The following is a 22653-nucleotide window of genomic DNA, read 5'->3' on the forward strand; positions in this document are numbered from 1 at the left end:
TGGGGGCTTCACCATGCACAAAGGATGTATAAAACATCAGCTATATAATCAAATGCGAACGAAACTCCTCTTTTCTAAAAACACCAATTCTCGTAGATTCATGCGTGTATGATCGACATGCCAGTCGTACATCAAGTATATCAAGACCAAGCCCACTTCAACCCAACCGTGACCATGACCCAAACCCTCCATGTCGTGCGCCGCAGTTGGAAATCACTCTCGTTAACGCTAGTCGCTATCTTAGCCGTTTCAGCCTCACATACAAAACAAAAGACTTTAGACCATGCAATGCTTTCACGAAGAGGGAAGGGTAACCTGAGCGACACCGTCGGTGACCTTCTGCACCGCATCGTCTTGAGAACTGGAAGCTGTGACGCTGACACCCTCCGCGCCACCCTTGGCAGTAGCCTCGACACCTGTAGCGGCTTTGCTCTGCTCCTTCTTGGCCAGCTTCTTGGCCTTCGCGGCGGCCTTCTTGGCAGCGGCCTTAGCGGCTTCCTCGGCCTTCTTGGCCCGGTCAGCCTGGGAGCCACCGAAGGCCTCGCGCCATTCATCGGCCTTCTTGGGATCAATACGGGAGAACAGGTACTGGGCCTTGCCGATCTTGTGGCCGGCCTTGATGCTGCTGGGCTTCCATCCATCCTTGAGCTCCTCGAGGGTAGGGATCAACAGGACCGGGCAGTTCAGCTGCTCCAGGATCGACTTGGAGGTAGCGGGCATGTATGGGGAGAACACGGCGGAGAGCAGGTGGATCAAGTTCAGAACAGCTCCGACGACGGCCGCGGCACGCTCGGGCTCATTGGCAATCAGGGCGTTATCAAGACGGTTGGCCTGGATCAGACCGTTACCAGCCTCGGCGATGCGCATAGCAGTCGTGACACCGGCGCGAAGATGAACGCTCTCCATGTCCTCAATGTACTGACGCAGGTGAGTAGTCACCTCCTCCTGGAAAGGAGCGAAGTCCTCTGGGATGGTGAATTCAGGAACAACGGATCCGTAAGAGGCGGCAACGAGCTTGATGACTCGGTTAACGAGGTTACCAAGCTTCGCCAGCAGCTCACTGTTGTTGGCGTCAACAAATGACCGCCACTCGAAGAAAGTGTCTCCGGTTTCGGGACGGTTCTTAAGCAAGTAGTAACGCCATACGTCTGCGGGCACACCGGTCTCTTTGGCGTTGGTACCGAAAACACCGACTCCTCGAGACTTGCTAAACTTACCACCCTCGTATTGCAGGTATTCAGTGGCGCTCAGATGGTGGTTCATAGTCCATGTATCCCGAGTACCAATTTGAGTAGCGGGGAAGATGACACTGTGGAAAGGCACGTTGTCCTTACCCAAGAACTGGTACAGCTGCACATTCTCCGGATTGCGCCACCACAGCTCCCAGTCCTTGGTGTAGTTGGCAGTGATCGAAGGGTATCCAATGCAAGCCTCGAACCACACATACAGCACCTTGTTCTCGAATCCGTCCAGCGGGACGGGGACACCCCACTTCAGGTCGCGAGTGATACCGCGATCCTTCAAGCCCTCCTTCAACCAGGACTCAGTGATAATGCGGGAGTTCTTAGGCCACTGTCCCTTTTCAATCGACTCGTTCGCCCACTTCTCAACCTCCGGCTGGAGCTTGTCAAGCAGCAGGTGGATGTGTTTTGTCTCGCGGCGCACCGGAGTAGCTCCATCAAGCTTACACCGAGGCTTGATAAGATCAAAGGGATCGAGGAGGTGTCCACACTTATCACACTGGTCTCCACGCGCATCATCATAGTGGCACCGGGGGCACTCTCCCTCGACATATCGGTCCGCCAGGAACGAGCCGTGCTGCTCACAGAATGGCTGCTCGGCAGTTCGCTCAGCCAAGAAACCGTTCTCCTCGAGCCGCTTGAAAATCGCCTGGGAGATCTCGGTGTGCTGCTGGGTCGGGGTGCGACCGAAATGGTCGAATCCAATGTTGAACCATTCGTACACTTCCTGATGAATCTTGTTGTACTTGGCGCACAGCTCCTCCGGAGTCACCTTCTCCTCCAACGCCTTGGTCTCGGTCGCTGTACCGTACTCGTCCGTTCCGCAGATATACAGTGTTTGCCGACCGCAAGCCTTGTGGTATCTAAAGAATTTCAAATGTCAGCTTTCTTTGATCATAGTGGGGGTGCTGTGTTGAGTCATACCTCGAAAAAGCATCAGCGCTCAGCACGGAGCCAACCACATTGCCCAGATGAGGCACATTATTAACATATGGCAGTGCGCTAGTAATGAGGATATTGCGCTCGCCCTGCTTGGGCAAAATTGGGTTTGAAGCCGCCATTGTGGTTTGTAGATGAGAAAGATGGAGGGGAAGCCGGAAAATCGAGAAAAGTGGGCTTTATCAGCTCGTGACATCCGCCCCGCATAACTGTATCAGCCAAAAAAAAAACCCCCATCCCTTTGACTCATAGTCGCCCCCTTGCGTTTGTGACATCTGCAATTTTATACTGATAGTCATGGAGTCGAATCTCTTGGACAGCCTTCTTGATCTGGAGGAGCAATTCTACAACGAGGGTTACGAGTTGGGTGTCGCTGATGGCGCCGAAGCCGGCTACACGGAAGGAAGCGTTTTCGCCGTTGAGAAGGGCTTTGAGAAATTTGTGGAAATGGGGCGATTGTATGGAAAGGCCCTTGTCTGGGCCCAACGATTGGCTGATGCCAAACCGAACGATCTATGCGAGCAATCGACGCCACAAGTCGACCAGTCAGACGTCTTATCTCTGGATCCTTCGTCCATTTGCAAAGAAATGCCAAAGATACCAGCGCACAGTGCCCGCCTGGCAAGAAACCTAGCCACTTTGCTGGAGCTAGTGGATCCAGCTACCCTGGATATGAGCAACACGGAGGAGGCTGTGAACGACGTCGACGAACGCTTGAAAGGCGCCGCCGTCAAAGCCAAGCTCATCCAACGAGCTATGGGCGAAGGTGAAGATTCGCTTGGCGCTCAATCTTACGCCAAGGATGTGACAAAGCCTGGAGATGGTACTGGCAGCATCGAAGACATCAGCTCATTGAGTGTTCGCCATTGATACTACGCAAAGATTTGTGGCCTTTGCTGAGCCAAATTTCTTCGCCTCTTATTCTGGGCAAACAAGCCTCCAAAACCGGAATTACCAGCGGATTATTGGACAGCCATCATTCCCTCAATTGGACTTGCCTCCCGGCCCTGGCGCAATACCAGGTCCCGAGTTACATCCTTCGCCAGCATAGGCCATGTGATCAATGGAATCCATTGACTAGCCCTTTCGTTGCACCGAGGAACCTGGGGCTACCTCAAACATCATCTATTGAGGAAGCAAACTTCTCTCCTGGGAATCTATAGCTTGGGTAGTACAGCTGTGTCCCTGCTGAATACAATCTTGTTTCTACATTGGTCATGTAGAGCATGACCGTTGCCAGCGAATACAATGGCTGTGGACACAGTCAGAGCGATACAAGATTGAACTATGTTTTTTTTTCATTAGAGAATTACATGGGAAGCCAAGACAGTCAAATTCCTTGATTGCTATGTCTGCGTTCTATACAGACAAAATTATGCTTTTGGTATCATAATATAAGAACCATTTTCACATCACGAGAAATAAACATAATGAACTTTTGATATTCGTAAGCCCTTCCGAAGCCGTTTCATTATTGCTCAAGGCTGCGGATAGCCATGGCCATCGCACCCTCCTTGGTCTTGTGACCGCCAATGAATCCACTGGCATGCACAAAGATAGCACCGGCGGGGAGCTTCTCCTGGCCGGCCTGCTCAGCCTGAGAGGCCATCAGTCCATCCAGGTCCTGGTCACGAACGCCGCGCCAAGCCTCGGGGAGAGGTTTCCGGGACACAAAACTGCCCTCAGACTCGGAAACGCACTGCACACGCCACTTGGAGTCCTCGGCGCCGCTCTCGGGGTAGAGGACATAGTAGACCTGCGCGGCAGGGTCGATACCCTCGCCGCTGGAGGCATCCTTCTCGAAGTTGTAGAGGTGCTCCTTCCATGGAACACCGCCCTCGGGGAACACAATGATGCGACCAGAGGAGTGAACCTCGTGGCGTGATTGGTAGGCCGAACCGACGGTGGTGCGAGCAGGAAGCCATGAGTGGCAAGCGTGGTGCAACTTGCGAGCGAAAACGTTACCGATGAGCTTGCTAGCCCGGCCGAACAGGCTATCCTCGTCTTGGGCCTCCCCAGGTGGGCTGGTAGGGTCTGGGTTGTTCATGTCGCCGACAATGGAGGCAAGAGTGACACCGCCGTCCTTGAACCGCTTCTCCAAGTTGGCAGCAGCCACCGCCGCGGGGTCGTAGGCAGAGATACCATTGTCATTAGCATCAATGGCTTCGATGAAGTCAGTGTACAGCTTCTCGTACAGCAGATCTACATCCTGGTGGTCCTGGGGCACAGACAGCTTCTGAGCGATAATGGCACGACCGAAGTGCATGTAAACTAGACCAGCCGATGAGAGCTTGGTGTTGTGCTGAGGGAAAGTTGTGTCGAAGGTGCGCTGGTGGTGATCGTAGCGGTTGATCTCCGCATCATACACACCACCCACATCGACCACGGTGTGGCAGGTCTCCAGCAGAGCCGGGTCCCGGGTGCGGATTAGTGGGGAAGAAGCGTAAGTGGGCAAAAGCTGGAGCATATAGACCGCCAGGGCCTCATCGGCATGGAAGTGACCACTGGAAGCTATTAGTTGCAGACCCTTCTCGGCATGGCAAGTCTCAATTGGGGGGATACACACTTGTGGGTTCCAATGACGGGAGCAGTCTTGAGCTTCTTTGCAACAGTTTCAGCCATTTTGGTGAAGGTACGAAAGCGTAGCATATATGACAGGGCGATTAGGATTTGCTTTGATCTGGATGGTCAAGCTTATCTGCCCGTATCGGGAAACCAGGGCTTAGTAATAGGGTTGGGTGGACTCAGGTGATGAATGCCAGAATTCTAAGGATGCAATGATTGAGAGAACATGAACAGTGAAACCTGGAGGTTCAAACTGCCTATCACTGGAGACTTTGGTTTGGTCTTCATTTCCGGCTCTGGGGAAGACCAACACGACGTACTAGACACTTGCTTGTGTTGGCATCTCACCCGCATACCGTCAGGGATCTAGTACATTGCAACATCAATGGCGTTATCAACTTGGAGATCACATTATCACAGGAGGATCATAGATACTTTGAATATGACAGCTCCCAGATAGCGTATACAGACATACCTATAGTCCCGTATCTAGAACACTTTATAGACTCACCTTATTACTCTCCTTTATGTCATGAATTCTGGCGCTCTGACCGCCAGTCCAGACTCCTAGGCTTTGCTGCCCTAGCACGACACCACACCAGAGTTGCAATGCACTTGATTCAAATGAAATCTTGACTGAGATTGTCAGGCGTTCATGTTACTCCTCTACAGAGAAACCTCTTGATTTTGTGGAACAACCCCCATTCCATGATTTGACCCTAAACCCCCACGTGAAATCCAGAGATAAGCTGGAGAAGAGGAAAAACGAAAATAAGAAAAAAACCGATCGTGTGCCTTCTCCCCCTCTCTTCCCCATTCTCTTCGTCAACACCAAAAACGCGACTTGCTCTACGCGCCCCTGCGCGTTTCCTCCCCCGAATGTGGCTCTTTCGAGTCTTTTCGTCGGCCGTCTTCCTCGCCGTCACGGTCTCTTCTATCCCTCTGGCCTTTGACGTGGGCGGGAAGACATGTGGTCTGGCCTTCTCCCTATCTCTCGCAACCTTCTATTTCCTCTTCTCGCTATTGCGCCTCGCCACCCCTGAGCGCTCATGGTTCCGTTCGTCGCTTGTCGCCGTCATCCGCTCTACACAATGGATTATCATTCCGATCTTGTTGATTTGGTCTTTGAATCGGTTCTCGGTCGACCCGGAGAATAGCAGCGGGTGGGTGGAGCGCACCTTCAGCGGGAACCGCGCTCAGGATAGCTCCATTCAGGAATGGCTCTTCGGTCGGGATGGTCTGGTCGAAAGTGTGACCCTGGGCAACTGGGATCGACTTCTGCGATGGTCTACGCCTGTGTTCCAACTAGCGGAGGGCTTCTGCAGCCTTTTGGTGATCCAGGCCGCCGGCCAAATAACCCGCTGGCTTGTGAACCGAGGCGGGCGCAGTGACAGCTGGATGGTATGTCTTTTCCCCCTTTGCGCCGTTTGCGCTTGAACAGAGAACTAACTTCTTCAGATCGGTCTCCTCGTTCTATCGGCCACCGTGATCTCTAGCTCCGTCTACTTCCTTTGGCGCGTTCTTCAGTTCCCCGAGATTTCCAATGTTGACGCCGCCCTGATCGGCGTCTCCATTACTTGCGCCGTCATTCTGTGCGCTTGGGGGATAGGTAGTGGGCGTGGAAATCCGGTGGAGAGCTCCCTGCTGTTCGCCTACATTGTTCTTTGTATCTACCAGATCTTCACCGATTACCAACCGTCGTACCCGGTCGAACAGATTCCGTCTCCTTCGCAAGCAGGCGACTTCCCCCGCTTCCGCCCATCTTCATGGCATCATACACCACCCTTATGCATGCCCTGTCTCTGCTCCCCTCGATCATTCACGCAGCTTTCAACGTCATCACGGCTGTCTTCAGCGCAGTTACTCCGTCGGTCTTGATCTCGCTTGCATACCGCCTCCTTGTTCTGTATGCTTCAACACGTATCATCCCGGCGGTGCGTGAATCCGGAGCTCGTGCGCTCTCGCAGGAGGCTTCTCTTGAAGACTCCGATGCCGCTGGACAAGTTCTGGCATTCCTGAGCTATTTCTCCCCGTCGATTCTCATTGCTGTATACACCAGCCTTTTGATGCAGCATTTCTCGTCTACTTCACAGGCAATGGGAGGTATTGGCGAGTGGTGGAGCACTCAAGGCGCGGGGGGAAGCAATCTCTGGCGATGGATCAACCTGGCCTGCACTACGGCATTATATGCAGTTGAGCTTTGGCTTGGGGAACATAATGATCTTGACAATGGACTGACTGGCCACTGGAAAACCGATTGAAACCATACCTGCCTGGAGAGTCATCGGAGCGCACCCAACTTGCAATTTCATCCTTGCGTGTCCCCCAAGGTTTGCGGTACAGGCCTTCGATGCTTTCTGAATCCCTAGGTCGACGCATCCAACTTTAAACCCAGCGACTCCTTGAGCAGATATGGCTGTCCTTCAAAGCCATACCCGTGTACGTTTCTTCAACTCAGGCCGTTGAGCGCCCCCTTGGGGACTGAAGAATCGACCTCGATCTGGGACCTTTCCGGGAAAGTTAAATGCCATGTGCCAGGCTCATTTCAAATGGGGGTCAATTGCTTACTCCTTCCAGTCGATGGCGACCTAAATATTTCCCCTATCCCTAGTGCTATACACGGACATCGCCTTGGACCGCCCCCTTTCTTTTCAATTTTCAGCCTTTGGTTATGTGGCTGATGTTCAAGGAGCACTACCTCCGAAAGAGACCTTTTCATTGGGCTTAAATTTAAGCCCTTCTCCCCCCCCCCGGGCGCCTCCGCGTTCTTCTTCTGTTCTCCGCCTGTGACATTAGGTTTCGTCCGCTTGTTCTTGTCATGACCCCATGATACCAGTTGCAATTTTCTCGCTATCGCATTGCCCTATCTTAGCCCGATTCCTATACCCTTTGCCATTCATCTGGTCTGACTTTATCTGACATGTTTCTCTCTGCTCCGGCTAATTGAACCCTGGAGTTGTTCGCCGTAATGTTTGACCGTTGCTTGTCACTGTACATAAATATCTGGAGGCTTCTCGTGCTACCCCATCCCGCCCTTTTTGCGGTACGTCCGAATTAGAGACCAATCATATCGATGATAACTGATGTTATCGATCCAAACGATTATCTTCCCGAGGAATTTCAGAAGTCAAATTCAGTTCCACGACGTATTTCGAATGAATCAAACTATGATAAGACAGGAGAGAAAGCTTGAAGTATAGAACAGACGAGTACGGAATACATGGAATGCAAAATATGAACGCGAAGAGGAACGCAGAAGATTGTAACTAAACGATATGAACAAGCGAAAGGAGAACGATGCGCTGATGTTCTATGTGGGTATATGAAGACTCAACTTCATGTCGAAGTCATCGAAGACCCAGTTGCTGTGTTTTCCCTTTTGCTTAATTTTTTTTTTTGTCTTTGTATAGGTCACACCTTCTCTGTTCTCTCCGGGGCCTGTCCTGCAGTGCACATCCCCAGAGAAGATTCCATAGCGCCAGGCTTTTGAACAATAGAGGTGGGAAAAAATGAGAAAAAATAGAAAAGAAAACCAAGCAAATCCCTCCCGGAGAATGAAAAATAAAACCCATGAGATATCCATGCAATGCATCAAGAGAACGTTTCAATCACCGGCGAATGGGCACACCCTCTCGAGCAGGGGGTGGGCTCACACTCAGCTCCTTCTCCTGAACCTCCGGGTCCATGGAGCCCTCGCTCATGCTGGTACCACGGTGGAGGAAGCTCCCCCCTCCTTGATGGGGCTGCGGCTCTGGAAGCCGACCGAGCTGGGGTGGCCGCTAATGCTACCAGGGATCTGCTGGCCCCCCTGGGCACTGATACTGCCACCATTCCCGGTCACTGCGGGGTTGTTGGCACCTGGGGAGGTGGCTGTCAGGTGTGGAATGTTCTCCGGAACTGGGTGGCGGGAGCCGATGTTGGTGACGCCGACGTCCGAAGCTTTGCCGGCCTTGCTCAGAGCATAGTCGCCCGAGTCAAAATATTTGCGCTCCTATGCAGTGAAAAGAGAGAAATGATCAGTTATCGTTGTTTTCTCTAGGTCGAGCATGGTGCATTAAAGTCCCAGAAGTCGCCGAGGGGTGGAGGGGGCGAAGGTGGGCTTCATAGGTATGTGGGAGGGGTGTCGGATTTGAACTCACCTTGAGCTTGTTCTGCAATACATCCTTCTTGTTGGGCCTCTTGCCATACAAGGCATACAGACGCTGCTCATCCGGACTCAATTTCTAGGTAGACGAGGTTAGGTTAGTATGGAACCTAAACCAAAGAGGGGTTGCTCAGCGACTCACGCTAACGTCGACATCATTCTGCTTGAGGGGATTCATGATGGAGGGTTTGGGGAAGATAGAACGGCAAGTTGAAAAGCCCAAGAGGTGTAGTTTCAAACGATGGAAGAAGAAGAAGTGAAAGGTCGGGGATTGATTACTCTATCGATAACGCTTTATCCGCGCCCAATCTGTGATGCAAACTGATTTCGGTTACTTCATCCCTTTCTATATCACTGGCCAACTTAGTACTCTGTCATCTGATCTGTAACTGATTAATCCATGGCTCCTTTGCTACTTTGCTACTTTATTTCTCGCCTTTATTTGCTAGGCAATTTGTGTGCGGCAACATCGTACGTCATCACCATGACGAGCTTCATTTCCGCATGAAGGAAAGACATGAAGATCAATATTACTGCGAGACCATAATGCCAGAGACATGTTCATGCCCAATGTCGCCAAAGTCCCAAAGTCCTAAAGTCGCCATATCGCCGCATCCATAAGTTCCCAGAATTCAATTGCCTCGTTCGTCCAATCCCGAGTGGGACCAAACTCTACATTTTTTTTTCCCTCTCATCCTCCCACCCCCGCCATGGCTGATCAGAAGACCCGGGCCTTTGTGGTCGAACACCTGGATCCTGAACTGGGTCCATGGTCTGCACTGGAATATGCTGCCATCGCTCGCGAATCGCACGACCTCGGAGCTCGATTCCTGCTGAGCTCCGTGCCAGCCGAGCTGCAGATGCCCGCCGACCTCGCCGCCACCCGGGGCCTGGAGGTGGAGCAGCGCAGTGTTGAGGAGATCTTTGCTGACCGCAAGGACAGGGTCTGTCTATTGGATCCTTCGGCTCAGGTGGAATTGAGCCCGGAAGATGGAGAGACCTTTGACGTATTCTTGTTCGGTGGTATTCTCGGTATGGATCTTTCGTTTCCGCTAAAAAGCACCCCGCGATTGGGAAAAAAAAACCCAAAAAACCAAAAACTTGGATTCGCTGAGGAAAGGCTAACTTAAAAACGTAACTCTGTTAGGCGATGATCCACCACGAGGTATGTTTCCTCTTATACCATGAAGATTTGTTGTACTAATAGCAAATAGACCGCACTTCGGAGCTGCGCAAAAGGGCTACGTCGGTCGACGTTTGGGACCCAAGCAGATGACCACTGATACTGCAGTACGAGTGACTCGCATGGTGGTGCACGAGAAGAGTAAGTCGCACTTCCTAATTGCTCTTGGTCATATTAGGCTAACCTCTTGGAACAGTTCCCCTGGAGGAGATCCCCTATGTCGACTATCCTGAAATTCTGATCAACGAGCACGAGCGGACTGAAATGCCGTTCCGCTACGTGAAAGATGCTAGCGGCGAGCCGATCATGCCCGATGTGAGCAAACTACCAACCTCGAGAGGATCTTGGCTAATACCAATTCAGGGGATGGTGGATCTGATTAAAAACGATGCCGACAAAGGCGTCGGTGATCTTTTCTGATCTAGTAAAAAGTAACGTCTAATAGATGATAATATCATGATTCAGTCCCAGCTTGAGATATATTGTAATAGGATATAGACTACAATGATAGTTCATTTCAAAGCTTGAGTTTATACAAAGAGCTCTTATAGAGTCCCTTATCGGGCAAGGCGGCTGTGCGGTACTATACCTGTACGGTATGACTAATCTATCTAAAACGCCGCCCAATATCTGTATTTTACGTAGAATACACGTACCAGAGGGCATACCTGACCGGGTCCAGGCCACGCCAGCATTTCCGCTCCGTTCCTCTTCGACTCTCTTTCCACTATTAATCGATCTATATATATTTCAGGGGATTTGGAGTGGACTCACTCCGGGTACTCTTGTTCTTTTCTTCCTTTCAAATCCCTCGCGCATTTCCGCCCCATCCCTTTGCCCGCCCCCATATTCCGATGAACGCTTGATCTCGTCATTACCAGTCCGTCGCGGACCTCGACACTGCGCGCTTCCGTCGCTGGAAGACCATACGAAATATTTAACCATTAAGATATAGGGTGCAAGCTCTGGAGATTATGTTCTCGATGCCCTTGCGCCCTCGCTCGAGTGGGGCTCTGGCCATTCTGTCATGGACTCTCTCCTTAGTCCTAGGTCCGACATTGGCGGCCGCCGCCTCAGCAGCGGATTATTATGTCCACGATCTACCGGGGGCTCCTGAAGGGCCCCTGTTGAAGATGCACGCTGGGTAAGTTCCTAAAGCTGAATCCCGCGAAAGCGTGGACCGGCGGGCTAATCCTGGAGACATTTAGACACATCGAGGTCGACCCGGAAACCAACGGCAACCTCTTCTTCTGGCATTACGAGAACAGACATATTGCAAACAGACAGCGCACAGTGATCTGGCTGAATGGTGGGCCTGGATGCAGTTCCATGGACGGTGCCTTGATGGAGGTTGGCCCATACCGACTCAAGGACGACCACACGTTGGAATACAACAAGGGTTCGTGGGATGAGTTCGCCAATTTGCTTTTTGTTGATCAGCCCGTTGGGACTGGCTTCAGCTACGCGGATACAAACAGCTACCTCCACGAGCTGGACGAAATGGCGGCCCATTTTATGATCTTCTTGGACCGCTTCTTCGAATTGTTCCCGGAGTATGAAAGAGACGACGTATGCATTTTCCGCTTTTGTTATCTAGGAATTTTTGGAAATTCGTGCTGACTTGGATTCCATAGATCTACATTGCTGGCGAATCGTACGCAGGCCAACATATCCCCTACATCGCCAAGGCGATCAAAGATCGCAACAAGGTGGCCGAGGAGAATGGGAAACAGAAGTGGCCACTGAAGGGCCTGCTTATCGGAAATGGCTGGATCTCACCGGCACAGTATCCATCGTACTTTGAATTTGCGGAGCGTGAAGGTTTGATCGAGAAGGGAACGTCATTTTACCAACAGGTCGAAGCCGCGAACTCTGTCTGCTTGTCCAAGCTGGAAACTCCAGGGATCATGAACCACGTCAATGTTCCCGAGTGCGAAGAGGTGCTGCAAAGCATGCTCAGAATCGGACAGTTCGATGGCACGTGCATGAACGTGTACGATGTCCGTTTGACTGACAGCTGGCCTGCATGTGGCATGAATTGGCCTCCAGACCTGACATTGATGTCGCCATACTTACAGCGCCAGGATGTGGTGAAGGCTTTGAACATCAATCCTGCCAAGATGACTGGCTGGCAGGAATGCTCCGGTGGCGTGAGCAAGGCCTTCCACGCCTCCAACTCCGAGGCAGCTGGCAAGCTGATTCCGGGTCTGATCGAATCAGGAGTCAACGTGCTTCTTTTCAGCGGTGACAAGGATATGATCTGTAACCACATTGGTACGGAGACGTACATCCATAGCCTGAAATGGAAGGGTGCCACTGGCTTTGAGACCGCACCGGGCGAGTGGGCTCCGCGCCATGATTGGACCTTCGAGGGCGAACCGGCCGGTATCTATCAACATGCCCGAAACCTGACCTATGTCCTCTTCTACAATGCCAGCCATATGGTTCCCTACGACGCACCTCGTCAGACTCGCGATATGCTTGACCGCTTCATGAATGTGGACATCGCTAGTATCGGTGGGAAGCCGGCTGATTCGCGTATCGACGGCGAGAAATTGCCCCAAACCTCAGTTGGTGGCCACCCCAACAGCACTGCTGCCGAGCAGGAAGAAAAGCAGAAGATGAAGGATACCGAGATGCACGCCTACACCAAGTCCGGTGAGGCCATCCTGGTGGTGGTCATCATTGGTGTCACCGTCTGGGGCTTCTTTATTTGGCGCAGTCGCCGAACCCACCGGGGTTACCGTGGCGTCCGTCCCCAAGATATGGATATGCGGGCTGGATCCGTTCTTGACCGGTTCCAGAACAAGCGTACGAACGATATTGAGGCCGGGGACTTTGACGAGTCAGAGCTAGATGAATTGCATCTAACTGGCCTCGATCGGGATCAATACGCGGTCGGCGATATCAGCGATGAGGAGGACCATGTGAGTCCTCACGCTGGCTCTCAGAAGCCTGCTGTGGAAAACGATCACCGTGATTCTTTATGATAAGAAGCAGCACGTACGTTGATGTTGGTGTATTGGAATTGTGATATTTTTAGTTACTACGTTATCCCGGACCGATTTTCCATTCTATGTGGATTGACTGCATCTGTACAAAGGCGTATATTTCTGAATCTTCCCATAGACTACCAGGCAAATGATGATTTCAAGATTGTTGCATTCTTTGAGTGGGATATGATTTTTGGTTCTAGCTGCATTTCTGCCAATTTCTAGATTACAGTCCTTTCCTCATCTATATGTGAAGCCACTCGGTGCTTCTGCCCGACTGGCTAACGAAATATATACTCCACGGGCTATGAATATGTAGATCACTGCTGCAGCGTCCAGACCTTGACGCTGCCATCATCTGCAGTTGTCACCAAAACTTCTTCCTCTTCCACAGCTCCACGATCTGCGCGTTTGGCCCAAGCAGCGTGATTGATCTCGTAAATACCATGGGCACCATTCACCACAGCGAGTATTGTCCACTCCGTCTGTAGTGACGCCGTGCCCGCCACAGGCTCTGTCTCCATGGCATCCGCATCAGCAGGGGGAGATATAATCTGTTCCTGGTAGATGATGATCCGCCCATCGGCACCAACAGACGCAATAAGTCCAGTTCGTCGACTCCAAGCAACCGCATAGATCGCTAATTCATGCGCATGCGGTAGCAACGCATCCTCCTCCCATGTCTCATCTGTGCCGGTTGGCCGAATAATACTCGGAATTCCAGTAGCAGCAGACGACATCGCGCCCAGCTGCGCACTCTCCTTAGGCAGACGACGCCAGACCCGGACAGTACGATCATCCGAGCAAGAAACAAGTCTCGGACCAGAGAGCGCACGCTGTTCGCGCCATTGGCTCTGTAATGCCGCCGCATCAGCTCCGTCCGCAACAGTCGGAGTTGTCTCGGTGCCCTCCCAGTCCAAAAACCAGACCGTTCCTTCGTGCTTCTTAATACAAGCCACCTGACCCCAGTCATCCAGATCCTCACGCCACAGTCGGATTGTATCGTCGTATCCAGCACTGGCGAGACACTCTTCGACAGGATGCCACGAAACGCACTTCACGTCACCACCATGCTCCTGCATCACAGCGACAGTCTCGAAGTTGTTATCCCCATCATCCAGATCCTCCCAGATCCAAATCGACTTATCACGCGCACAGGTGGCCAACAGCATGCCAGACGGCGACCACGAAACGGACTTCACCTCGCTGTCATGCCCATCCAGTAGCACAGCAAAGCGCCATTCTTCCTCTTCATCACCAGCATCCACATCCTCCCCATCCATATTCTCATTGGAAATGTCTTTCCCCGCAACATCTTCAGTGCGCCCGTAGCTATCCCATCGTCGCCAGACGCCAACCGTAGCATCGAAACTACCGGTGGCCAAGACACTTTCGCCTTGTACATGCGGCTTCCAGGCCGCTGTCCGGACACTGCGCTTGTGTCCGCCTGTAATAGTTGAAAGGAGCTTGAAGTTCGTGAGCGAGTATACCCGCACTGTCTTGTCGGAGCTGCAGGTCGCGACGATGGGAAGGGTGGGGTGTGGTGCGGTTAGCCATGTGCGCTCTAGGGAAGGGGGTGTTAAATCCGACAGGAGAGTGATTTTAGGTGTCATTTTGTGTAGGACCGAATGAGCGATTGCGATTGAAGGTGGTGGAGGGGAAATTTTAGGATTGCGGTCGATACTAGGTACGTGGGGTTCTGATTAGATAGTGATAGCTATCGCCGTATCTCGCCTTTGCAAAGGTTATTTCAGGTATTTGAATACGGGAACTTGTATATAAAACCAGTTGAAAGTGAAAATAGAGAGGTAATCAACATAATCCATTGATGCATATTAAGAAGAGTAAAATACATTTGTCGAGTGTCCTTCACTGATCCAAGTGAATGTTAGGTGGTTTATAGAGGAAAAGAAAAAGCCGAGTGTCAATCCAAATGCTCCTATGGGGTAGTGGTCATCCCGACAGATTTTGAAATTATAACTTCTGTAAACCCCTGTTCGAACCAGGGTAGGAGCTTTCCACGTAATTACTTTTTGCAACTTTGATAGAGAACAGCACAGTCAATTAGGGAACCTAATTGCTCCTTGAATCTATCTATACAGTCCTTTTTTTTTAGCTCCTAAATTCATTCGGATATCTCAAGACACCTGGAAGTGGCTCTGACGACTTGGTATAACGGCAGAACCAGCAGCATAGATAAGACCATACCGAGTTTATTATGTCAATGTTTCAAACTGCCTATCTAATTACCACGTATATAGTCCAAAGTCCTGCCAATCTGCTTATACCACAGAAGTCCCAAACCCAAAACAATGAATGAAAAAACCACACATGATATTAATAGAACTATGCCTTCCAATCATGCCACTACTGCGAGGCCCCTTCTTCATATAAACGCTCATAAACGGATCCGTGACAGAGCCAGTCAACCTCGCGCACTTTCTCGAGCTCCTCCACCAGCTGCCCAACCTCGCCCACAAACTCGGGCATGCCTGCGCCAGCCAAGCTCTGGCTGGCCGTCGTCGTGGCACGCACTCGCTCCGAAGCACTAGAAGCGCTCAGCCGGGAGAGGACATGACTCCGGAGACGGGAGAGGATCAACCGAGCAACCGGGTCCGTGAAGCTGGGTGCGGGGGATCCGCTACCAGAGGACTCCGTGGCCGGGCCAGACGAGGTCTCGTATTGAACATGCACAGCCGCCTGGGGTGCAGCCGCAGTGCTTGCGGTCGCGACGGGCGCCAGCACTCGTCTGATTGTGGCGGCAAGCTGAGCACTTGCAGCGGGTGGCATGGGATGTGTTGATTCAAGGATAGACTGGACGCGGTCGGCGCGGATTTCATTAAAATCCAGAGAGAGAATACGATCAGCCTCTGGCTTCCATTGGGACCGTGCATCTCGTTTCAGTAGATTCTTAGCGGTCAGGAGGATGGAGGCTGTAGCCACAATTTGGAAGGCCTTGGCATGTAGACGCTCCAGTCGTTGATGATCCAGCGCCAAGGTCTCGGGAATCAAATCCTCCGATACAGTAGCATTGCTAAACACCAGGTCTGTGAGGCCGTGAGCATAGACTCGTGTGGCTGGTGGACGAGGCTCTCCGTGGATGTTCTCCGGGTCTCGCTTCTTCATTTCGTCGACAATAATCTTGCGATGCGTTCGCCAGAATCGCCGAACTTTGCCCAAGGTAATTGAGCCATCTGTGACGCCCTTTTCAAATGCACGTTCCTCATACCCGGGGGCATCTTGGATCAACTGGGGTGCAGCCATCTGAATCATGAAATTGGTGTGGTCCAGGGAGAGCAGGTCAATGATGCTCATCAGCCTTGCCAGTCGATCTATAGCGTCTCCCGAGGTGTCTTCTGCAAATGCCTTCACCGCAGGGTCGCGGTATGGGGCGCAAAGCCGGGGGAGAATGTTATTCATAAAGCCGAAGAAGTTCTCATAAGAAAAAGACCCAGCTTTGCACTGACTCTCAACAAGCTTTGGATCCAGGACTTCGCTGATCAGCACATACAGAGAATTACCAGGTCGAAGCGAGCGTAGGAGACGGTCTTGGATCACGGTGGCCATGGAAACTGTCCAGGCTATTCCTTGTCCAGCCTCAACATCTCGTCTCATCTGCTCACACATATGCTGCATAATTCGTCTTCGAGGGTCAGCATACGTAGATTCTTCAATCTTATACTCCTTGTTGAGGAGAAGCTCATGCACCAAGACCCGGTTCTCTGGAAGAGCTGTGAGGATCTTGGTAAATTGTTCATGCGGAGAGGATCGTTGCTTTTCTAGCTCCTGGAGGACTGCGGCTTCGACATTGTTGAAAGACTCGCTGATAGGAGACGTGACGCTCTCGGTCAAGACATCTCCCGACGAGGGTGCTACTTCAGCTGATCGAGGAATGGCCTGCTTCGAGGCAGATCTTTTCCTCTCGCGCTTAGCCTTTTTCAGCGAGTCCCGAACCATCTGCATGGCGCAGTCCGAGCCTGCAAGGCGCTTAAGGCGGGCCAGAAGAAGAATTTGATTCTGGCGAATACCTTCTCGGTAGTCTTCAGCAACGCCGCCGGCTGTATCACCTTTGACCGTCTGCCAGATCATCTCCAACTCAACGAATTGGGCAAGCATGATCTCAATCAGCACAGTAGAGTCATGGGACTTCCATGCGTGAAAGGCTGAGAAAAACACATTGTGAGATTCGCACAAAATTTGAAGGTCCGCAGTGATCACGGTGGGTGAGCAGCAGCCAGAAGACAGTAATCCCGCAACCTGATCAAAGGCCACGAGAAGATCACGCGCCTTCGAGATCAAATCTTGCTCCTGCTCGCCATCTCCGCTAAGAACCTCATCGGGATGGGTGACAATGAGATAGCTGCTGAGGAATGTGCGCACAGCGCCTCGTTCCCCCATTGCCCCGCCTTCCATATCATTCAAGCAGCACAGTTTCAGCACTTTGGTCATAGTATCAAGTACCTCACGATTTGAGACGAAACGACCAACGTCCTCGAAGGCCATTTCACGAACCCGATCCACAGACAAATTCAGGGTCCGGAACTCCTGCATGACCTGCTTCGCATGGTGAGTTCTCCAGACTCGTTGTATCTTCCGAGCAGCAGCGTCCTGAGTGAGTGATTTCGTGACCGCTCGGGCCATTTTCTTCTCCTCGGCGGCTGGCAGGCTGCTCGTGCGTTGGCGCCGATGCGTCTGCTGGTAAAGTGCTCGCCGCTTCTCAGCTTCTGCGAACTTCTCTGCCATCTCCAGTCTTTGGCGCGCGTAATCCGCGGCTTTCTTCTCCCGTTGTTCTTCGGCCTTTTTCTTGGCCCGCTTAACTTGATCCTCGCACTTGGCCGTAATATCCGCCAGCAGACGCTCTCGAGCTTGCTGAGCAGCCAAAGCTCGCTCTTCGATCTGCAAGTTCCTCGTCGCAGCTTTTGCCAGGGCAGCGCGCAGTCTCACTTTGTCCGCGTGCAGTGCCCGGTCGGCCAGTCGTGCTTTGCGGGTTTCAAGAATAGATGTGCGCCGGAGGTGTTGAGCTATGTGGTCCGCGCTCGGCGCGCCAGTGGAGGATGCGTTCGAGTGATGCGAGTGTAAAGATGATATGGAGCTTCGTCGCGACGAGGCAGCGGAGGAGCGCCGCACTTTGCTGTTTCGGCGGTAGAATCGCGCGGCGATGTGTGCCGGGAGGGTCAGCGGAGGCACCGGCTCCTCGGACAGCATTTCCACGTCACTCTCAGGCAAGGAATCGGGAGAGAGCGGGGTCGGGCCTGCATCAGGAAGCTGGATCTCGATGTCGGAGTTACGACGCATCATCGTCGACGTCGGCTCGAGGGACGCGGTGTACACGGTCTAGGGGTTCAGTTGAAAGGCGGCGGGGCAGGCTACTGATAAGCGATTAGACGGGCCTGGAGGAGCTGCCTTCCAAAGATTTTCGTACGGGCACAGTCACTGTCGTACCCTCGAATGTATTTGAGCTTGGGTAGAGGATAAAAGCAGTATGGAGGTCTTAAAGAGGGACCCCGGGGAGCATACTCGTGCCAGGGCAGCCGGGGTTGGGGTTTGCGGAGAGATCCGTGCTTTGTTTCAGAGTTTAAGAGAGGATTAATACATTTTGGAAATGGAAAAGGAGTGTAGAAAAAAGGAGTTAAGATGAAAACAGTTTGATTTGATCCCTACACGAAACCAGGAAATGGTATTGCTGATGGAATCCCATGGCCGCAAGCAGAAAGACGTCAACGCCGCTTAGCTAAGCGACATCGTGAACGTGCTTGGATGCTTTTTCTCTCTTTCTACGGCGATGAGTTCTTCAGGGTTTCGGTGCTGTTTCCGGTTAGCTATTCATGGCTTGAATTTTAAGATCGTTCATCATCTTGAGTCGAGTATAACTGTGCATGTGGAATTTCTAATCTTAGAACCCGGAAGTATATCAGGGCCGGCTCGAACACGAAGCCCTAACCTTATATATATGATCACTATACATTCTGATAATACGGGTCACTCGTGAGATTCAGCTGTGTTAATCTGTAGGTATGGTACCCACAGAAAATCCGCTGATTATGCAGAGACCAAATCCAGGGGGCCATGATCTACTTTTGAAGTCATTTGGGCCACGCGTCTTAAGATCCACTCGTTTTATTATCAACGTGTGACTGCAGTACTCTGTGTGACCTATATATATCTTGGCAGCTATCTAGGTAGATACCTGGATCTATTAGGCATGCATATGCGCTATTGGCCTCATGTACATACACCTGCTCAACATTAGGCAGGTGTGTCGATGCATATCCATAATATACCCATTCAGTTACATCTGGACAAGGTCAACTACTTGTTGTATTCTACGGGTATGGTCAATTTAATGTACGAAGGTGTTTTCCAAGGTTCGGAACTTGCAAACTAGGAATTGGAATATGTGATTCATAGCTAACAGACGAGTGACACCACCGGCACCCAGATCGCTATGCAGTTTATTGACTGTACATTACTGGCGGCCATATCATCGTGTGCATCTTTCCCAGACAACTTCTACGAGCCATAACCAGTCTTGACGGCCAGAATCGCAGACTGGCACAATGCACGCAAAAATTGAAGTTGAGAACTATCGGCCAAGCCTAGTGCGTTTTCGAGGTGGTCCCTCCGGACACCACAAACGGGCCGTTCTTGGCGCCGACCATTCCACTAGGGTAGGATGGGGGCGTGGACATGGGCCCGGCCCGGTGCTTCAAATCAAACTCAGAGGGAACCTCAGACGGTGGAGGTTTAGGGGGAAGGTGGGAAGGGGTACCCCATTTTGCGATCGAATCACGGGACATTGTGTTTGAGGGGCGGCCTTGGTTGCCGTGATCGATATTTCGGTTGAAGGCGGGATCAGGGTATCCATTCCATTGGCCCTGGGCTCCGGGGCCCACATTGGGATATGGTGGCATTGGATGACGAGGCACTGGACCACCTCCAGGGACGAACGAACGCGTTTGAGGATTGAAGTGAGATCGTGCCATATGTCCCGGCATCGGAGAACCATTGGGGTTCTGCATAGAAGGATTCAGATGCTGCCCGGGGTATTGGGCATAAGGGTAAGATGCCATATTGGGGGTCATCGACTGAGCAGGGTAGTGGGGCCAATGAACAGGAGCTTGCGTCCGCTGATGCGGAGCTTGCTGATGGGGAGATTGCTGGTGATTGCCTTGATAAGGCTGGCCATTCCAGACAGGAACTTGTTGGTATGGAGCAGACTGAGGGATGGCAAAGTTATTCATGGCCGGAGACGATTTGGTGGATGATTGTTGGCTCATCATGCCAGACTGATTCATCGATGCGTATCCAGGGTATGGGGATTGTTGTGGCATGTTTCCGCCTTGCCATGAGCCATTAGAAGTCATTTGCGGCAGTGTCCCCATTGGGTACTGTGGCACGTTGTTGACACCGATGTTCCCACTCATGTTCCCGGCGCCCATATTTCCAGATCCAATGTTTCCAGATCCCATATTTCCAGGATATCCCATGCCATTCCCACCGGAAGGCACAAAGCCATTGGTTGGGGGCTGCACACCCGGCCCCACAAGGTAGGGCACCTGATTATTGTAAGATGCGTCGTTGATACTTCCACCTCCACCGTATTGGGCTGAGCCATTGCTGTACGGCACACCGGGATAGTAAGCATTGAATTGCGAACGGGCTTCGAATCCATCATCGAGAGGTGTCCGCTGCCGGCTGTTCTTCTTACGTCCAGTTGTTGAGCTAGAGCGAGACATGTTGGGGTTCGAATCGCCACTAGCCGGATCCGATTTGGCACTATCGGGGAAGTCACGGAAGATTCGCTCACGAGCCTGATTATATTTGGCTTCGCGTTCCTCTCTTGTCAAGGCGAGGCGATCCTTGGCCGGGGATCCTCCAGAGGATCCTGAATCTTGACCATCGCCAGCTTCAGAGGGGGCTTTTGACGGGGCAGATGAGCTGGCTGCTACACTGCCCTCAACGGAAGGTCGTTCCAAGTCTGCTCGGCGCATGATTTTCATAGCGGGAAGAGTTGGAGGTGGCGTAGTATTGTTGGCTGCATGTATCTCAGATAAAGGCGTGGGACTATTAGGGGTTAGCTTTTGAAAAGTTTCCATTCTCGACAAAACAAGATTTGCTTACAGTCGGCAAAAAGGTGTCCGATGAAGCCGAACTGATGTCACATTGTTATCCACAAAGTGCGTTAGATGGTAATAATCCCCCAATTTATGTGCAAGAAGTCGTCCAAATGCATTAGATGGCGGCAATTCTAGGGATTGTTCACTGAATGAAGGAGATTAGTCAAGGGTGTCATTCATATCAAATGCCAGATAGTACTATCAACATACCTATTGTCTTGGATAAAACAACGGATTTTGTCCTCCAACTGAAGAATCAGGAGACGATCCTTAGGGGATTTCATCGCCTCTAAAAGCTTCTCATCGGGCTCAAGAGGAAATCCATGTAAGGCTTGGTCATCTGACAAACAGCCAGGGTTGGCAGGAACCACAAAATTGTTGGATACGGAGTCTGATGGAATAGTACCAACAGCCCGCTGAATTCCCCCATTGTACAGAGAACTAGGCACTGTGAGAATGCCACGGGGTCGTTGGCCACTGCCATCTCGGAACTGATCACGGTATCCACGACCACCAGCCTCAGAGCCAGTGACTGAATTTGGTGCACCAGATGCAAGTCCTGACAGAGATTCCTCCTCATCAATGGCCTGGACGCTGGCACTGTCATCAGGTCGTACGGAGTCTTTTTCATCCATTGCAAACGTTGTCACCGAGGCTAGGCTCTTGGAATCGAAATTGGTCATTTTGGTAGAGGAAGTGGAGAGATGAGTGCGATCATCATCGAAGAAGTTGTCTCGTTTAGGAAGGCCACTCTCTTGGTCATCTACTGAGGATGATGACCCTTCATGGTCTTTTTGCGAGTTAATATCAATACCCTGCACTGTCCTCTCTAGGCCATGGACAACATGGTCCACGGGGGAGCTCTCTGAGTTAATTTTGGTCAAATGTTGCGAGCTGGGTAGTGAGGAACCAGCGTCGAGTGGTTCCGGGTAATTCGATGTGTGCTCCGGCTGAGCATTGTCGCTGACGTCGGATATCGAGGATGGTAGAGGTTCAGTGGGCGCAGGCATAGCGGCGATCTGATGACGAAACGTTAGCCTTGAAGCCTGAGATATATTCAGAGGTTGGCGAACCTTTGCGAAGGAGAAATGGCTGTCCCCCTGCGATGTACTTGTTGAAGCCATGTTTAGGATACTGCCCGCGGGATGGGTATTGAGACTGGATTTTTTTTTTTTGAAAGATTTCCAAGGAGAAATCAAGCCGATGCAAAGCTTTAATCAGCAGGCTTTGATGGTTTTACCCGTGGAAATTGGCGATTGAATCGAAATAAGGTGACTGGATAATTCCGTTTCACACAAGCCCAAAAAGAAAGACATATCTCAGGTACAGGGCCTTCGCCATATGGAAAAGCTGCAAGAGAAACCTATGTCAGAGTTCATTCAAGGGCTAAATCATGGAATGTAGCCAACGGAAAGTTGACATGATAAGCGGGTCTTACACGATGTCAGATCTGGTTCATGGTCAGAACGAT

The 22653-nt window shown here is 51.6% G+C and overlaps 10 protein-coding genes across 10 annotated transcripts; 4 read left to right on the forward strand and 6 right to left on the reverse strand.

Moving 5' to 3' along the window:
- Positions 1-294: 294 nt before the first annotated feature.
- Positions 295-2302, reverse strand: N7484_000167 (methionine--tRNA ligase MES1; the record flags this gene model as incomplete). Its single annotated transcript, XM_057110588.1, has 2 exons — positions 295-2104; positions 2166-2302. The coding sequence occupies 2 exons, from the start codon at positions 2300-2302 to the stop codon at positions 295-297; spliced, it is 1947 nt and encodes a 648-aa protein (XP_056977814.1).
- A 175-nt stretch (positions 2303-2477) lies between these two features.
- On the forward strand, positions 2478-3050 carry N7484_000168 (Yae1 family protein; the record flags this gene model as incomplete). Its single annotated transcript, XM_057110589.1, has 1 exon — positions 2478-3050. One exon carries the CDS (start codon positions 2478-2480, stop codon positions 3048-3050), a length of 573 nt encoding a protein of 190 aa, XP_056977815.1.
- A 601-nt stretch (positions 3051-3651) lies between these two features.
- On the reverse strand, positions 3652-4802 carry N7484_000169 (MYG1 family protein; the record flags this gene model as incomplete). Its single annotated transcript, XM_057110590.1, has 2 exons — positions 3652-4684; positions 4747-4802. 2 exons carry the CDS (start codon positions 4800-4802, stop codon positions 3652-3654), a joined length of 1089 nt encoding a protein of 362 aa, XP_056977816.1.
- Positions 4803-5624: 822 nt separating this feature from the next.
- N7484_000170 (ICE2 family protein) lies at positions 5625-7006 on the forward strand (the record flags this gene model as incomplete). Its single annotated transcript, XM_057110591.1, has 3 exons — positions 5625-6146; positions 6204-6411; positions 6462-7006. The coding sequence occupies 3 exons, from the start codon at positions 5625-5627 to the stop codon at positions 7004-7006; spliced, it is 1275 nt and encodes a 424-aa protein (XP_056977817.1).
- A 1347-nt stretch (positions 7007-8353) lies between these two features.
- Positions 8354-9067, reverse strand: N7484_000171 (endosulfine family protein; the record flags this gene model as incomplete). The annotated part of the gene is made up of 4 exons (XM_057110592.1): positions 8354-8488; positions 8509-8736; positions 8885-8968; positions 9032-9067. 4 exons carry the CDS (start codon positions 9065-9067, stop codon positions 8354-8356), a joined length of 483 nt encoding a protein of 160 aa, XP_056977818.1.
- A 532-nt stretch (positions 9068-9599) lies between these two features.
- On the forward strand, positions 9600-10492 carry N7484_000172 (SAM-dependent methyltransferase; the record flags this gene model as incomplete). The annotated part of the gene is made up of 3 exons (XM_057110593.1): positions 9600-9921; positions 10097-10213; positions 10269-10492. The coding sequence occupies 3 exons, from the start codon at positions 9600-9602 to the stop codon at positions 10490-10492; spliced, it is 663 nt and encodes a 220-aa protein (XP_056977819.1).
- A 554-nt stretch (positions 10493-11046) lies between these two features.
- kexA (serine-type carboxypeptidase kexA) lies at positions 11047-13062 on the forward strand (the record flags this gene model as incomplete). The annotated part of the gene is made up of 3 exons (XM_057110594.1): positions 11047-11216; positions 11281-11641; positions 11707-13062. The coding sequence occupies 3 exons, from the start codon at positions 11047-11049 to the stop codon at positions 13060-13062; spliced, it is 1887 nt and encodes a 628-aa protein (XP_056977820.1).
- A 323-nt stretch (positions 13063-13385) lies between these two features.
- cia1 (iron-sulfur cluster assembly protein CIA1) lies at positions 13386-14678 on the reverse strand (the record flags this gene model as incomplete). The annotated part of the gene is made up of 1 exon (XM_057110595.1): positions 13386-14678. One exon carries the CDS (start codon positions 14676-14678, stop codon positions 13386-13388), a length of 1293 nt encoding a protein of 430 aa, XP_056977821.1.
- A 754-nt stretch (positions 14679-15432) lies between these two features.
- On the reverse strand, positions 15433-18363 carry N7484_000175 (IQ calmodulin-binding motif domain protein; the record flags this gene model as incomplete). Its single annotated transcript, XM_057110596.1, has 1 exon — positions 15433-18363. The coding sequence occupies one exon, from the start codon at positions 18361-18363 to the stop codon at positions 15433-15435; it is 2931 nt and encodes a 976-aa protein (XP_056977822.1).
- A 1298-nt stretch (positions 18364-19661) lies between these two features.
- On the reverse strand, positions 19662-22306 carry N7484_000176 (putative R3H domain protein; the record flags this gene model as incomplete). Its single annotated transcript, XM_057110597.1, has 4 exons — positions 19662-21129; positions 21187-21327; positions 21393-22201; positions 22256-22306. The coding sequence occupies 4 exons, from the start codon at positions 22304-22306 to the stop codon at positions 19662-19664; spliced, it is 2469 nt and encodes an 822-aa protein (XP_056977823.1).
- Positions 22307-22653: the final 347 nt, after the last annotated feature.

This window comes from Penicillium longicatenatum (genome assembly GCF_028827895.1).
Source record: "Penicillium longicatenatum strain IBT 33135 chromosome Unknown contig_11_segment0_segment0, whole genome shotgun sequence".
Taxonomy (NCBI): Eukaryota; Fungi; Ascomycota; class Eurotiomycetes; order Eurotiales; family Aspergillaceae; genus Penicillium; species Penicillium longicatenatum.